Source organism: Eleutherodactylus coqui, chromosome 12 (genome assembly GCF_035609145.1).
Source record: "Eleutherodactylus coqui strain aEleCoq1 chromosome 12, aEleCoq1.hap1, whole genome shotgun sequence".
NCBI lineage: Eukaryota > Metazoa > Chordata > Amphibia > Anura > Eleutherodactylidae > Eleutherodactylus > Eleutherodactylus coqui.
In genome coordinates this window covers 104639363-104655648 of record NC_089848.1, presented here as the reverse complement: position 1 = coordinate 104655648, position 16286 = coordinate 104639363, and the positions used below count along the sequence as shown (strand labels likewise).

Here is a 16286-nt window from a genome sequence, read left to right as displayed (position 1 = left end):
TCTCCTCAGTATATACACATAGAGGGGAGGTACATCCTCCTCAGTATATACACATAGAGGTGAGGTAGATTCTACTCAGTATATACACATAGAGATGAGGTAGATTCTCCTTAGTATATACACATAGAGGTGAGGTAGATTCTCCTTAGTATATACACATAGAAGGGAGGTAGATTCTCCTCAGTATATACACATAGAGGTGAGGTAGATTCTCCTCAGTATATACACAGAGAGGTGAGGTAGATTCTCCTCAGTATATACACAGAGAGGTGAGGTAGATTCTCCTCAGTATATACACATAGAGGTGAGGTAGATTCTCCTTAGTATATACACATAGAGGTGAGGTAGATTCTCCTTAGTATATACACATAGAAGGGAGGTAGATTCTTCTCAGTATATACACATAGAGGTGAGGTAGATTCTCCTCAGTATATACACAGAGAGGTGAGGTAGATTCTCCTCAGTATATACACAGAGAGGTGAGGTAGATTCTCCTCAGTATATACACATAGAGGGGAGGTAGATTCTCCTCAGTATATACACATAGAAGGTGAGGGAGATTCTCCTCAGTATATACACATACAGAGAAGGTAGACTCTCCTCAGTATATACACATAGAGGGGAGGTAGATTCTCCTCAGTATATACACATAGAAGGGGGAGGTAGATTCTCCTCAGTATATACACATAGAAGGGGGGAGGTAGATTCTCCTCAGTATATACACATAGAAGGGGGGAGGTAGATTCTCCTCAGTATATACACATAGAGGGGAGGTAGATTCTCCTCAGTATATACACATAGAGGGGAGGTAGATTCTCCTCAGTATATACAGACAGAGGGGAGGTAGATTCTCCTCAGTATATACACATAGAGGGGAGGTAGATTCTCCTCAGTATATACACATAGAGGGGAGGTAGATTTTCCTCTGTATATACACACAGAGGGGAGGTAGATTCTCCTCAGTATATACACATAGAGGTGAGGTAGATTCTCCTCAGTATATACACAAAGAGGTGAGGTAGATCATCCTCAGTATATACACATAGAGGTGAGGTAGATTCTCATCAGTATATATACATAGAGGGGAGGTAGATTCTCCTCAGTATATACACATAGAGGGGAGGTAGATTCTCCTCAGTATATACAGACAGAGGGGAGGTAGATTCTCCTCAGTATATACACATAGAGGGGAGGTAGATTCTCCTCAGTATATACACATAGAGGGGAGGTAGATTTTCCTCTGTATATACACACAGAGGGGAGGTAGATTCTCCTCAGTATAAACACATAGAGGTGAGGTAGGTTCTCCTCAGTATATACACATAGAGGTGAGGTAGATTCTCCTCAGTATATACACATAGAGGGGAGGTAGATTCTCCTCAGTATATACACATAGAGAGGTGAGGGAGATTCTCCTCAGTATATACACATAGAGAGAAGGTAGACTCTCCTCAGTATATACACATAGAGGGGAGGTAGATTCTCCTCAGTATATACACATAGAAGGGGGGAGGTAGATTCTCCTCTGTATATACACATAGAAGGGGGGAGGTAGATTCTCCTCAGTATATACACATAGAGGGGAGGTAGATTCTCCTCAGTATATACACATAGAGGGGAGGTAGGTTCTCCTCAGTATATACACATAGAGGGGGGGAGGTAGATTCTCCTCAGTATATACACATAGAGGGGAGGTAGATTCTCCTCAGTATATACACATAGAGGGGAGGTAGATTCTCCTCAGTATATACAGACAGAGGGGAGGTAGATTCTCCTCAGTATATACACATAGAGGGGAGGTAGATTCTCCTCAGTATATACACATAGAGGGGAGGTAGATTTTCCTCTGTATATACACACAGAGGGGAGGTAGATTCTCCTCAGTATAAACACATAGAGGTGAGGTAGGTTCTCCTCAGTATATACACATAGAGGGGAGGTAGATTCTCCTCAGTATATACACATAGAGGGGAGGTAGATTCTCCTCAGTATATACACATAGAGGGGAGGTAGATTCTCCTCAGTATAAACACATAGAGGTGAGGTAGGTTCTCCTCAGTATATACACATAGAGGGGAGGTAGATTCTCCTCAGTATATACACATAGAGAGGTGAGGGAGATTCTCCTCAGTATATACACATAGAGAGAAGGTAGACTCTCCTCAGTATATACACATAGAGGGGAGGTAGATTCTCCTCAGTATATACACATAGAAGGGGGGAGGTAGATTCTCCTCTGTATATACACATAGAAGGGGGGAGGTAGATTCTCCTCAGTATATACACATAGAGGGGAGGTAGATTCTCCTCAGTATATACACATAGAGGGGAGGTAGGTTCTCCTCAGTATATACACATAGAGGGGAGGTAGATTCTCCTTAGTATAGAAATAATTTCCCTAAACTTTATGGTTTCTATCTCGTGTATCGTGGATTTTCACAGTTTTCCACGCTTAGAATTGAATATTGAAGTTGCAACCCCTTTACTTTTCCTATTTAATACCTAAAGAATGGTTTGCCAAATTTCATGTTTGTAGGACAGCGGGAAGTTCATAAACATAAATTGAATAATCCACTATGCTGAATATTTCTAATATCTTAGAATGGCCTATTCTATTAGACAGGAACAATATTCACACCTGACCATGACATACTTCATATGATAGTCTATTACACTCCTATATAGTCCAATTATGCGTTTCACCAAACAATTACTTTGGCTCATCAGGGACCCAAGCTGTAGACCGATGTCACAGTAAGTTAATACAGTCACAATGTCACCTCAAGTAGATATTACTTTCAATGAGAGTAAAAAGTCAAATTACCAAGTCTTCATAGATAAAGGTATTACCATGCAATATAGATCCTCATTATTATATCCAATATCTATACATGATATTACAACCGTGCTCGCGCTCAAAAACATGGGGCTCATGCCCGTATTTCTTGATTGACTGGTTTCAGCACATCTCAATTGCCCTCACTTCTGCTATTTAAACTATCATCTTAGTACTTGATGTCAGTCCTCATCTGACCATGATCCCTACTAAAACTTTGTATGGAGCCGATGGGGGCTGATTCTATGGTTGTGGATCTCAGGAGCCATGAGTGTATTGTATCCTGAATAGAGATGAGCAAGCATACTTCATAAGACAAACTACTCGAGCGAGTAGTGCCTTATTCGAGTACCTGCCCGCTCGTGTCTAAAGATTCGGCTGCCGGCGCGGGTGACAGGTGAGTTGCGGCGGTGAGCAGGGGGGAGCGGGGCGGAGAGAGAGATCTCCCCTCCGTTCCTCCCCGTTCTCCCCCACCACTCCCCGCCCCCTGCTGGCACCTGAATCTTTAGAGACGAGTGGGCAGGTACTCGAATAAGGCACTACTCGCTCGAGTAGTTTGCCTTATCGAGTATGTTCGCTCATCTCTAATCCTGAATAGAACAATATGTGGTTTCTCGAACACCTTTTTTCAATGTTCAATTTAACCTTTCTATAAAGTTACTTTTGCCGTAATTTCTGCAGGATGTTTTATTGTATACATCTTACAGCAATGTGATCTATAGATCTATGACGGCTTCAGCTGTTAACAATGGCTATTTTTATGGCAACTCATATTTGGGATGACTTTGGGATCTGGGGATCTACAACGTATAATAATGGGGATCTATATTGCAAGTAATTGGTGAAACGCTTCGGATTTTTCTGATTCTTGGACTATATATGAGGGTCATATATGAAGTGTATTATGGGCATATGTGAATATTTTTCCTGCCTATTAGCAAGGCCATTTTGAGATATTGGACACTTTCTGCATAGTGGATTATTGTACATAAGCCTTAGCTGTCCTCTTATGGTATATTTTATTACACCATTGAGATTATTTCCTTATTTCAAGTCCCCTTCGTTTGCCTTTTTCTCTTTTTTTATTCTTGCCTTTTTTTCTTTTGTCCCGTAATATAGGGTATACTGGGGATATATAGGGTGATGTTCTAGCACGGGGTTGCCCTTTTTGTATCAGGTGCTCTGTATTGTTGGGGGATAATATAGGGCACTATAGGACAATTTCTAATGCCCTTCCCCTTTCTACATATCATATTTTTCGCTTTATAAGACGCACCCCCCCCCCCCCCCCCAAAGTGGCGGGGGAAAGTCAGTGCGTCTTATAGGGCGAACATGCCACTAGCCCTGCCCCCCATCCCGCTAGCTCGCTCCCTCTCTTGGCCAGAAAAGAATCACTATGAGAATCCATCTAGCCCCGCCCCTGCTCTCAGAGAAGCCCTGGGAAAGACCTAAAGCCCCACCCCTATTTCTTCAAATATGGGGAGATGTGTAGGAGATCTCCTGTAGCTCCGCCCTCTATTCTCATTGTGGGGGATTCCAAGGCTGTTTTGCAATCTTTTTCCATTGATTTCCTTGTTTCTAATCTGTTTTTATTGTCTAATTGTAGATGCTTTTATTTTATGATCTGTACATGACTATTAGGCTGACCATCTTGTCTGAGCTGCCATTAACAGCATTTAGAGATAATGGACAGGACAGGAGCCATTGACCTCTATAGCAAAATGTAGTGGGATAGCTCTGTGACCTGTACAGGGAGGGGGAGGAGGTGGGATGTGACCATCACCTTCTGTGAATGGTGGATCCTGTGTTATTTATATATAAATGAGAAGTTTTTCCTACAGAACAGGAAGTGTCAGGATATTGTTAGGCAGTTTGGTGGTTAGTGTGCAGGGAGGGGAGGAGGGGAGCTGTGACATAGTCTATTGTGAATGGTGGATCCTGTGTTATCTATATATACTATAGGCAGCACCTTTCAGTGTAATCCTCCCTGTGATGATAAGGATATGACGGCTGAGAAGTTTTTTCTACAGAACAGGAAGTGTCAGACTATTATTAGGTTTGGTGGTCAGTGTGAGAACTGCAAGATTTTAGGACTTTTTTAAAATATGGATTATTACATTAAAAATTGAAAAAAACATGAAAAATTGTAAACAAAAAATGTTTAATAAAAACTTGATTTATACAGGAGGGCATTTTCTGATAACATATTCCCTTTACAGACCTCTTTAGCTAGTTGTTATTTAGAACCCTCCCTGTGTGGTCTATCACAATTATGTCATGAAATGCAGGTCATTCAATTTCTGCTATCTTTTCTCCTATATGATTCAGACCAGATACAATAATGGGCCTCAATGGTCCAGCTAAAGCCAACCCCATTTGAAGATTACTTTGGAGCCAATCACTTGCCATTTGGGTCTATCTCTTATGAGTATGTTGTATAAATACATTGATGATATGTCTTGTGTAGTGATGAGCGAGCATACTCGGTAAGGGCAATTACTCGAGCGAGCATTGCCCTTAGCGAGTACCTGCCCGCTCGAGAGATAAGGTTCGGGTGCCGGCGGCGGGCAGGGAGCTGCGGGGAAGAGCGGGGAGGAACGGAGGGGAGATCTCTCTCTCCCTCTCTCCCCCCGCTCCCCCCTGCTGACTGCCGCAACTTACCGCTCCCCCGCGCCGGCACCCGAACCTTGTCTCTCGAGCGGGCAGGTACTCGCTAAGGGCAATGCTCGCTCGAGCAATTGCCCTTAGCAAGTATGCTCTCTCATCTCTAGTCTTGTGTAGACAATGATGACCAGGGTTAAACATACAATTAGATTTCGACAGATTATAAATTTGTCATGAGATGTGATTTTTTTTTTAGATTGAGCTTAACAACCAAATTCAGTGATCACAACTAATGTTACTGCTTCACTAAAAGTTTGGAACCAGAACCAAGCTTTTAGCTAAATTCAACCCAAAACTGGGTTCTTCTGGTTTGGTTCACTCAACACTAATCCTGAATACTGGTGGAAAGCACTGTCTAAGGCTTTATTCACATGAGCGTATATCGAACGCATTTTCACGTCTGATCGATATACACGACTATAGGAGGCATTGGTTATCAATGCATTCGTTCACACGGGTGAATATATGGCACATAAAAATGTTGTGCAGAGAAAAATGGAACATACGCAACCGAAATACGCGCCGGCGAATGTATGGTGGGTAAAAGCATAGTTCTGATTCTATCTTTTGACCGATATACGCCGGTGGCTCCCATAGACTCCTATGGGAGCTCACAAAAGGGAGAGGGAGGCATTTTAGCAGCGGGGGTGAGCGGGGGGTAGAGAGAGAGAGATCTCCCTCACTATCCCCCCCCTCCCCACCCTTTCCCCCACCGCCCCCCTGAATCTGCTCAGACCAGTAAGCAGCTACTCGAGAAGAGCGATGCTTGCTCAAGTAACTGCCTCAACCGAGCGTGCTCGCTCATCTCTACTTCAGACTAATTCGGACTGAACTGAACTTTTTCTAAAAGTTCATTGAATCGGCCGAGCCAAACTTTCCAAAACTTCACTCATTCCTAATAATAACTGTAGATCGCGATTAGGCAAATTGCTTACCTCCAGCTGGTATTCAGCCACAATACTTATGTGTCTTAGACATTCGAGCTCCTTAGCACCCGGCACGTTGTGTGTTTCTGATTTCATCAGCAGGTTACTAAAGTTTTTTTTACCGTAACTGCAGTTTGTAATCACCTGATTTCTGACCAATCTAATTTCCATTTCTTTATCCAGATGGAATATCCTGGGGTTGCAAGGCGCTCTTCTTAGTCACTTCATCGAGCCTATTTATGTGCACAGCATCATCGTCGGCAGCCTACACCATACAGGCCACCTGTCCAGGGTAATGAGCCACAGAATAGAAGAGATTGGTAAATTGCCAGCTCCATATCGGCATAATCATCCGCTCCTTAGCGGTAAGCAAATACCTTTCTTGTAGACAAATGACATTGTAGCCTTCGGTTCTTCTAAACTGTGGTAATTGTGTAAGAAGCCTGCGTGAAGGTTAATCAAGGTCAAGCAGCTACAAGGCTTTCTGTCATTAGTGTTATTTACTAAAAACCCCACTCGTGCCTTGACTTCCATTCCTTGTTGGCTAATGTCGGTTGAAGTTAATATGGCAAAACTAAAACAGATGACTGGCATGAATCAAGCTGGATCAAGATATGCAACAGACAGACAGAGATCTGAATTACATGCATGCTTAAACCAGAATAAAGTCAGGAGAATAGGCAGCACCCTCTGATGGGAGGGGCCAGCATAAATGTGCAAAGACCCATGGTGATTGGCTGGCTGGGCTAATCCACCCTGCATCCAACCAAATCAACCAGCACCTGCAGAGATGTGCTTCTGTCACTGCCTAGCACCTGAATGACAGGAAGCACTTACTGATGCACCATGACAGGAGTATTCCCATCCTAAATTTTAGGGCATATCCACAGGATATGCAATAAATGTTTGTTGGTACAGGTCTTCGAGGTGATACCCACATATATCTCCTGTTCTGGGACCCACTGCTTCGGTCACCCTAAATGCATTGGCTGGGGGTAGTTGGGAGGAACACCCTGTGCTACACTGGTTCACAATTCCCATAAAAGTCAATGCGAATTACACATACAGCCTAGTGAAAAAGGTCTGGAGCCATCCTGATTCATCCCTATTGGGGATATAGGCCAAGACTCTCTAGAGGCGAATGATTTTCTCTTTCTACCAGGAAAGCCCAAAATGTCGAGTTGTGCTGCTGGGCCAGGAACTATGCAGTGCCATAGGCATTGCATCTGAGCATGTGCTTAAAGAACTCAACCAGACTCTCACTGCTCATGCTGGAAACTTGCTTTACAGCAGTGGTTGCAATTCCCCTGGTTTAAAGGCCAACTTGTAGAGGTGCTGAGGAATCGAAAGACTCTGGAGGAGTAAACTACACAGGTACATACATGCAGGAATCTCGATATGGCTGGACATCTGCTCCACGTCCACAGGGAGATGCTCCCAAGCACCACTATTAAGTCCACACACTTCTGGCAAAACTGTGCCACAAAGATGGCGGACTCTTTCTGCTTTCGAGTCTTCAGCAACCTCGCACAATTTAAAGTGACATTGGTCTAATTAAAGTAATCAAACTACTAATGTAGGAATATAACACAAAAACCCAAGTACAGTAGCTAAGAAAGTTCATCTGTTTCCTTAACTTGGTAGCTGCAAAAACAGCATAGCTTACTGTCCTCCCTTGTTCGCATAACCCACAATGACTTTTATGGGAGTTACAGAAGCAGCATACAGATGTAGTCAAATTTAACAAAACTAATCTAGTAATTTTCTGCAATAGGTTACCTTAACACAACAAAAGCCATTGGAAAGCTATTGGAATTGCAAAAAAAGTTTGGAGCCACAATTTAATTAACGCAATAAGGGTCAAGTTAGACTTTGCTAGATCTGTAGCTCAGACAAGTTTGGCTATTTTCGTCAGCGTGACCACATCGTGTCCAGTGTTGTTAACACCTCTGCCATGTTTGGCAAAGATGGGAACACACCATTAAAGGGGTTGTCCCATCAGTGACAATACCTTTCAGAATGATGACCCTGGGGCAGTTAGCTGTTCATACTGAGTCCCACTGCCAGCACTCCCAGCAAATACCTGTTTTTCCTGGGGCAAGCTATGGCCAGCCAGGCATTTTGCCATTCAGTTGGATATCTTTGCAACGCAATTAGGGTGCTTTAGTACATCTGAGCGGAAGCCACTCTGGCTCTTAGACGGGGATCCCAAGAGGGGGTCCCTGCACTGATAGTTTGGGGAGAAAAAATTGAATTGAAAGCTTTTTTAATCCCAGTATAAAAAAAAAAAAGTAATTCTCACCTCTCCCCATCTCTGGCAGCTCCCGTGCCGATGGTGCCCGCTCCTCTCTGCATTTCTCTCCTGGCTTCAGTGATGTCCTCTGGTCACAGGGACATGTGACTGCTGCAGCCAATTACTGGCTGTGTGTAACTCAGGATCAGCCGGTAATTGGCTGCAGAGGTCACATGTCCCTGTAACGGGACATCATCAATACCGGGTACCATCAGAACGGGAGCTGTTTGGGATCCGGGAATGTGAGTATGACTATTTTATGTTTTATACAAAGTTCAGCAGAGTTAAGATTAATTTTTCTCCCCAGATCGCTCCTTCAAGGGAAATATACGGCGCTGCATAGTGAATCTTACATCCTTTATCTTTATTCTTCCCTGACACGTTGACAGACTCAATTATATGTATCAAATTAAATATATTCAGTATATGAGAACAAATATCCTTATACATTCTAGCTGATCTTGAGCTTTGTTTATGACTAGTGTTGAGTGAACCTCACTGGCAGAACACCGTTTTGGGTCAACATTTCCAAAAAGTTTGTTTTGAAGCGAACCGGAACCTCATGTGAATGTTGATAGTGGTGCTCAGGGTCGGTCCAGGTTTACATGGACCCTAGGGGAGCAGAGTCACAATGGGGCCCCTTAGTAAAATGTATAGACCCTGTTGTACCCTATCATTTATAAGCTCTGCTGTGCTCTCTTAATAATTTTAGGCCCACCACGCCCCTGAGTCATATATAGGCTGGATTATGCCTCTGAGTCATTTATAGGCCCCACTATTCCCTGGCCGTAAAATAATGCCTCCATCGCACCCACACAGCATGTTCCATCCTCTGCATTGGCCTCTTCTGATCAGCATCATGTAGAATGATGCAGGCAGAACTAGGACATCATGATAGAGACAGATAGTTGACAGAGAAGGTGCCAGGTAGCAGAGCAGAAATTGCTCGGCTTCCTGCAATGCAGCTGTCATAGTCAATTGTATCCACATCTTTAAGATATGGATACAGTTGATTTAAGAAAATGAGGACTGGATTGATCCCAGCCCCCTCCACTCCCCCTACCCCCAGACTCAGTGAGCCCTGGCACCTGCCCAGGTTTACCTGGTGCTGACGCCAGCCCAGGTAGTGGCGGTGGTAGCTCAGTTCTTAGCATTGTTGCCGTGCAATACTGCAATCCTTGGTTCGTATCTGACCAACGACAACTTCTGCATGGAGCTTGTATGTTTTCAAAAAAAGTACTAATATATGAATACAGATTGTGAGCCCTAATGGGAACAGAAAATATCAAATTATGTAAACCACTGCAGACTATGTATATGCTATGGTCATAAAGATACTTATTATGAAATACAAACTCCATGCAGATGTTGCCCTTAGGTAGATTTGAACCTAGGACCCTAGTGCTGCAAGACAACAGTACTAACCACTGAGCCACGCCACATATTACAGTAAGAATATAAGGCTACTCCAGCAAGCAGCCTTCAGCACGTCTGACCCCTCAGCTGGACCGTTGAATGATTCCGAACCTGCAGACATTGCCAATACTGTTCTCCCTGGCCCAACAAGTGAGCCTGACATCAGCTTATAGACACTTTGCTGTACCTGAGCTCCTTGGGAATTTCAGTAAGGGTTCAGGACAGGACATGCCCCTTTTACACAAAGCCACACCCTCTGTACCCCAGAATAGTGCCCTTTAGTGACCTTATCACAGTAATAGTGTCCCTCAATGACTCCTCACAGTAATAGTGCTGCCTTAAATGGCCCCAGAAGTAATAGTGATCCTGTTTGTGGCCTCAGTAGTAATAGTCATCCTGATAGTAGCCCCAGTAGTAATAATGATTCCCATAGTAGCCCCAGTAGTAGCAATGCCCCTGTTAGTGACCCTAGTAGTAACAGTGGCCCCTATAGTGGCCCCTGTAGTAATAGGGACCCCCATAGTGGCACCAGCAGGAATAATAACCCCCATAGTGGCCCTAGAAGTAATAGTAACCCTCATAGTGGCCCCAACAGCAATAGTGCTCTTACAGTTGCCTCAATAGTAATAGTGATCTCTGTTAGTAGCCTTAGTAGCAAAAGTGACCCCCATTAGTAGCCCCAGTCTTAGTAGTGATCCCCATAGTAGACCTCCAGCCACCCAACAAGCATTTAACTCACTTGTAGTCCTGGTCTGATGGCGGCGCTGTTGTAATCATTGCGGCTTCTGACCTCTTTGCTGGCATCTGCATGCAGAAAGGTAGATGCTGGGGAAGAGCTCAGGGGTGGCACTAATTACAGCAGCCGCAACTGCCGCTGCCAAATCAGCACTGCACGTTAAATGCTTGTTGGGGAGGGAGGCGGGACATGCATGAATGGTGTACAGTCATAACAGGACTGCCATAAAGGTGAATGAGGCCTCTGCTGTACCTCTCTTTGCCCCCATTTTCATACGTAGTCATATTCCTTAACAAGGGCCATGGCATCTTCCTTCAGATGTATTATGTACCTAGGTGTTCTATACTAGAAGCATCGTGCCCAGGAGAGAATATTTCCGTACGTGCTGCGCCGCCAGAGCCTATACTGCAGTGCATAGAGGCCGTCCGTGTGCAAGAGCTGGAAAAGTCAGAAGCCTACCATGTCCTAATTAAGCAAAATTAGTTATGCTGCTCTGAGATAGGCACACAAGTGACCTCGATAGAAATATTTTAATTATCTGGTTGTATGTGAAACCTATCTGGATAAGTGGTACTTAAGCCATGATGCTTAAAGAGCTCACAGTTAACATCCACTTGGCAGCAAATATGCTGTAGCATTAACACAAGGTAAATAGAGATGAGCGAACGTACTCGTCCGAGCTTGATACTCGTTCGAGTATTAGCGTGTTCGAGATGCTCGTTACTCGAGACGAGTACCACGCGATGTTCGGGTTACTTTCACTTTCATCTCTGAGATGTTAGCGCGCTTTTCTGGCCAATTGAAAGACAGGGAAGGCATTACAACTTCCCCCTGCGACGTTCAAGCCCTATACCACCCCCCTGCAGTGAGTGGCTGGCGAGATCAGGTGTCACCCGAGTATATAAATCGGCCCCTCCCGCGGCTCGCCACAGATGCATTCTGACAGAGATCAGGGACAGTGCTGTTGGTGCCGGAGCTGCTATAGGGAGAGTGTTAGGAGTTATTTTAGGCTTCAAGAACCCCAACGGTCCTTCTTAGGGCCACATCTAACCGTGTGCAGTACTGTTGAGGCTGCTTTTAGCAGTGTTGCACAATTATTTTTTTTTGTATATCGGCCGTGCAGAGCATTGCGTCCGCAGTCTGCAGTCATTGTACAGAGTATAGGGCCAGTACTGGTGAGGCAGGGAAAGAGATATTCAGGCTATATACGCAGTGGGCTTTTTCCAAAAAATTGATCGCCGTCATCCCGCCAGAGGGAAACAGTATACATAATATTGTACGCTGCCTACAGTATCTATCTGCTGGGGGTTGTAGTCCTAATTAATACGCAGCTAAGCGTTACAGCAGGCTTGCGCAAAATTGTTTCCTGGATCTGCTGTCTCTGTTACATCAGCGCTGTCATCCCGCCAGAGGGAAACAGTATACATAATATTATACGCTGCCTACAGTATCTATCTGCTGGGGGTTGTAGTCCTAATTAATACGCAGCTAAGCGTTACAGCAGGCTTGCGCAAAATTGTTTCCTGATTCTGCTGTCTCTGTTACATGATCGCCGTCATCCCGCCAGAGGGAAACAGTATACATAATATTATACGCTGCCTACAGTATCTATCTGCTGGGGGTTGTAGTCCTAATTAATACGCAGCTAAGCGTTACAGCAGGCTTGCGCAAAATTGTTTCCTGATTCTGCTGTCTCTGTTACATGATCGCCGTCATCCCGCCAGAGGGAAACAGTATACATAATATTAAACGCTGCCTACAGTATCTGTCTGCTGTATCAGCTCAGCATTTAAAAAAAATAGAAGCAACATACTTAAGGCCTACTACTGGCCTTTGGACACTTGACTGCTTCTGCGCTGTGAATTCCACTAGCTCAGTCATACGCACCTACGTCTCACTACAGGCGTGTGCAAAATTGTTTCCTGGCTCTGCTGTGCATTCCGTAAGGGAAGTCAGCCTCCAACCACAGGCCAATAAGCGGCACATTTAATTACAGCGTTCTGTTTCTGCACTACTGGTAATACAGCATGCTGAGGGGTAGGGGTAGGCCTAGAGGACGTGGACGCGGGCGAGGACGCGGAGGCCCAAGTCAGGGTGTGGGCACAGGCCGAGCTCCTGATCCAGGTGTATTGCAGCCGACTGCTGCGGGATTAGGAGACGGGCACGTTTCTGGCGTCCCCACATTCATCTCACAATTAATGGGTCCACGCGGTAGACCTTTATTAGAAAATGAGCAGTGTGAGCAGGTCCTGTCGTGGATGGCAGAAAGTGCATCCAGCAATCTATCGACCACCCAGAGTTCTGCGCCGTCCACTGCTGCAACTCTGAATCCTCTGGCTGCTGCTCCTCCTTCCTCCCAGCCTCCTCACTCCATTACAATGACACATTCTGAGGAGCAGGCAGACTCCCAGGAACTGTTCCCGGGCCCCTGTCCAGAATGGCCAGCAATGGTTCCTCTCCCACCGGAGGAGTTTGTCGTGACCGATGCCCAACCTTTGGAAAGTTCCCGGGGTCCGGGGGATGAGGCTGGGGACTTCCGGCAACTGTCTCAAGAGCTTTCAGTGGGTGAGGAGGACGATGACGATGAGACACAGTTGTCTATCACTCAGGTAGTAATTGGAGTAAGTCCGAGGGAGGAGCGCACAGAGGATTCGGAGGAAGAGCAGCAGGACGATGAGGTGACTGACCCCACCTGGTTTGCTACGCCTACTGAGGACAGGTCTTCAGAGGGGGAGGCAAGTGCAGCAGCAGGGCAGGTTGGAAGAGGCAGTGCGGTGGCCAGGGGTAGAGGCAGGGCCAGACCGAATAATCCACCAACTGTTTCCCAAAGCGCCCCCTTGCGCCATGCCACCTTGCAGAGGCCGAGGTGCTCGAAGGTCTGGCAGTTTTTCACTGAGAGTGCAGACGACCGACGAAGAGTGGTGTGCAACCTTTGTCGCGCCAAGATCAGCCGGGGAGCCACCACCACCAGCCTCACCACCACCAGCATGCGCAGACATATGATGGCCAAGCACCCCACAAGGTGGGACGAACCCGCAAGCTCAAGCGTTAAACGTGCACATAGCCAAATTTATCAGCCTGGAGATGCTGCCGTATAGGGTTGTGGAAACGGAGGCTTTCAAAGGTATGATGGCGGCGGCGGCCCCGCGCTACTCAGTTCCCAGTCGCCACTGCTTTTCCCGATGTGCCGTCCCAGCCCTCCACGACCACGTCTCCCGCAACATTGTACGCGCCCTCACCAACGCGGTTACTGGCAAGGTCCACTTAAAGGGGTTGTCCCGCGGCAGCAAGTGGGTCTATACACTTCTGTATGGCCATATTAATGCACTTTGTAATATACATTGTGCATTAATTATGAGCCATACAGAAGTTATAAAAAGTTTTTTACTTACCTGCTCCGTTGCTAGCGTCCTCGTCTCCATGGTGCCGACTAATTTTCGCCCTCCGATGGCCAAATTAGCCGCGCTTGCGCAGTCCAGGTCTTCTCCTGTTCTCTATGGGGCTCCGTGTAGCTCCGTGTAGCTCCGCCCCGTCACGTGCCGATTCCAGCCAATCAGGAGGCTGGAATCAGCAATGGACCGCACAGAAGAGCTGCGGTCCACGGAGGCAGAGGATCCCGGCGGCCATCTTCACAGGTAAGTATAGAAGTCACCGGAGCGCGGGGATTAAGGTAAGCGCTCCGGTGAGCTTTCTGTACGTCCCTGCATCGGGGTTGTCTCGCGCCGAACGGGGGGGGGGGGTTGGAAAAAAAAAAACCCCGTTTCGGCGCGGGACAACCCCTTTAACAACGGACACGTGGACAAGCACAGGCGGGCAGGGCCACTAATTCTCCCTGACGGCACATTGGGTGAATTTAGTGGAGGCTGGGACAGAGTCAGAGCCTGGGACCGCTCACATCCTACCCACCCCCAGAATTGCGGGCCCCAGCTCGGTGGTGGTATCTGCGGCGGTGTATGCTTCCTCCACCCTCCTCCTCCTACGCAACCTCTGTCTCGCAATCAAGATGTGTCAGCAGCAGCACGTCGCCAGCAGTCGGTGTCACGCGGCACGGCAGCACAGCGGTGGGCAAGCGTTAGCAGGCCGTGCTGAAACTACTCAGCTTAGGAGAGAAGAGGCACACGGCCCACGAACTGCTGCAGGGTCTGACAGAGCAGACTGACCGCTGGCTTGCGCCGCTGAGCCTCCAACCAGGCATGGTTGTGTGTGACAACGGCCTTAACCTGGTGGCGGCTCTGCAGCTCGGCAGCCTCACGCACGTGCCATGCCTGGCCCACGTCTTTAATTTGGTGGTTCAGCGGTTTCTGAAAAGCTACCCACACTTTTCAAACCTGCTCAGAAAGGTGTGCCGGCTCTGCGCACATTTCCCCAAGTCCCACACGGACGCTGCCACCCTGCGCACCCTGCAACATCGGTTTCATCTGCCAGTGCACCGACTGCTGTGCGACGTGCCCACACGGTGGAACTCTATGCTCCACATGTTGGCCAGGCTCTATGAGCAGTGTAGAGCTATAGTGGAATACCAACTCCAACATGGGCGGCGCAGTGGGAGTCAGCCTCCTCAATTCTTTACAGAAGAGTGGGCCTGGTTGGCAGACATCTGCCAGGTCCTTGGAAACTTTGAGGAGTCTACCCAGATGGTAAGCGGCGATGCTGCAATCATTAGCGTCACCATTTCTCTGCTATGCCTCTTGAGAAGTTCCCTGCAAAGCATAAGGGCAGACGCTTTGCGCTCGGAAACAGAGGCGGGGGAAGACAGTATGTCGCTGGATAGTCAGAGCACCCTCCTGTCTATATCTCAGCGCGTTGAGGTGGAGGAGGAGGAGCATGAGGAGGATGAGGAGGAGGGGGAAGAGACAGCTTGGCCCACTGCTGAGGGTACCCATGCTGCTTGCCTGTCATCCTTTCAGCGTGTATGACCTGAGGAGGAGGAGGAGGAGGAGGAGGATCCTGAAAGTGATCTTCCTAGTGAGGACAGCCATGTGTTGCGTACAGGTACCCTGGCACACATGGCTGACTTCATATTAGGATGCCTTTCTCGTGACCCTTGCGTTACACGCATTCTGGCCACTACGGATTACTGGGTGTACACACTGCTCGATCCACGGTATAAGGAGAACCTTTCCTCATACCCGAAGAGGAAAGGGGTTCGAGAGTGATGCTATACCACAGGACCCTGGCGGACAAACTGATGGTAAAATTCCCATCCGACAGCGCTAGTGGCCGAAGGCGCAGTTCCGAGGGCCAGGTAGCAGGGGAGGCGCAGAGATCAGGCAGCATGTACAGCACAGGCAGGGGAACACTCTCTAAGGCCTTTGACAGCTTTCTGGCTCCCCAGCAAGACTGTGTCACCGCTCCCCAGTCAAGGCTGAGTCGGCGGGAGCACTGTAAAAGGATGGTGAGGGAGTACGTAGCCGA

At 47.0% G+C, this 16286-nt stretch overlaps 1 protein-coding gene across 1 annotated transcript in view; it reads left to right on the top strand.

Annotated features, from left to right (window-relative positions):
- ADARB2 (adenosine deaminase RNA specific B2 (inactive)) overlaps positions 1-16286 on the top strand; it is a 519628-nt gene that overhangs the window by 470871 nt on the left and 32471 nt on the right. Inside the window, exon 9 of the mRNA XM_066584485.1 lies at positions 6610-6791. Coding sequence (XP_066440582.1) covers positions 6610-6791 — 182 coding nt within the window. The remainder of the gene's footprint in view (positions 1-6609; positions 6792-16286) is intronic.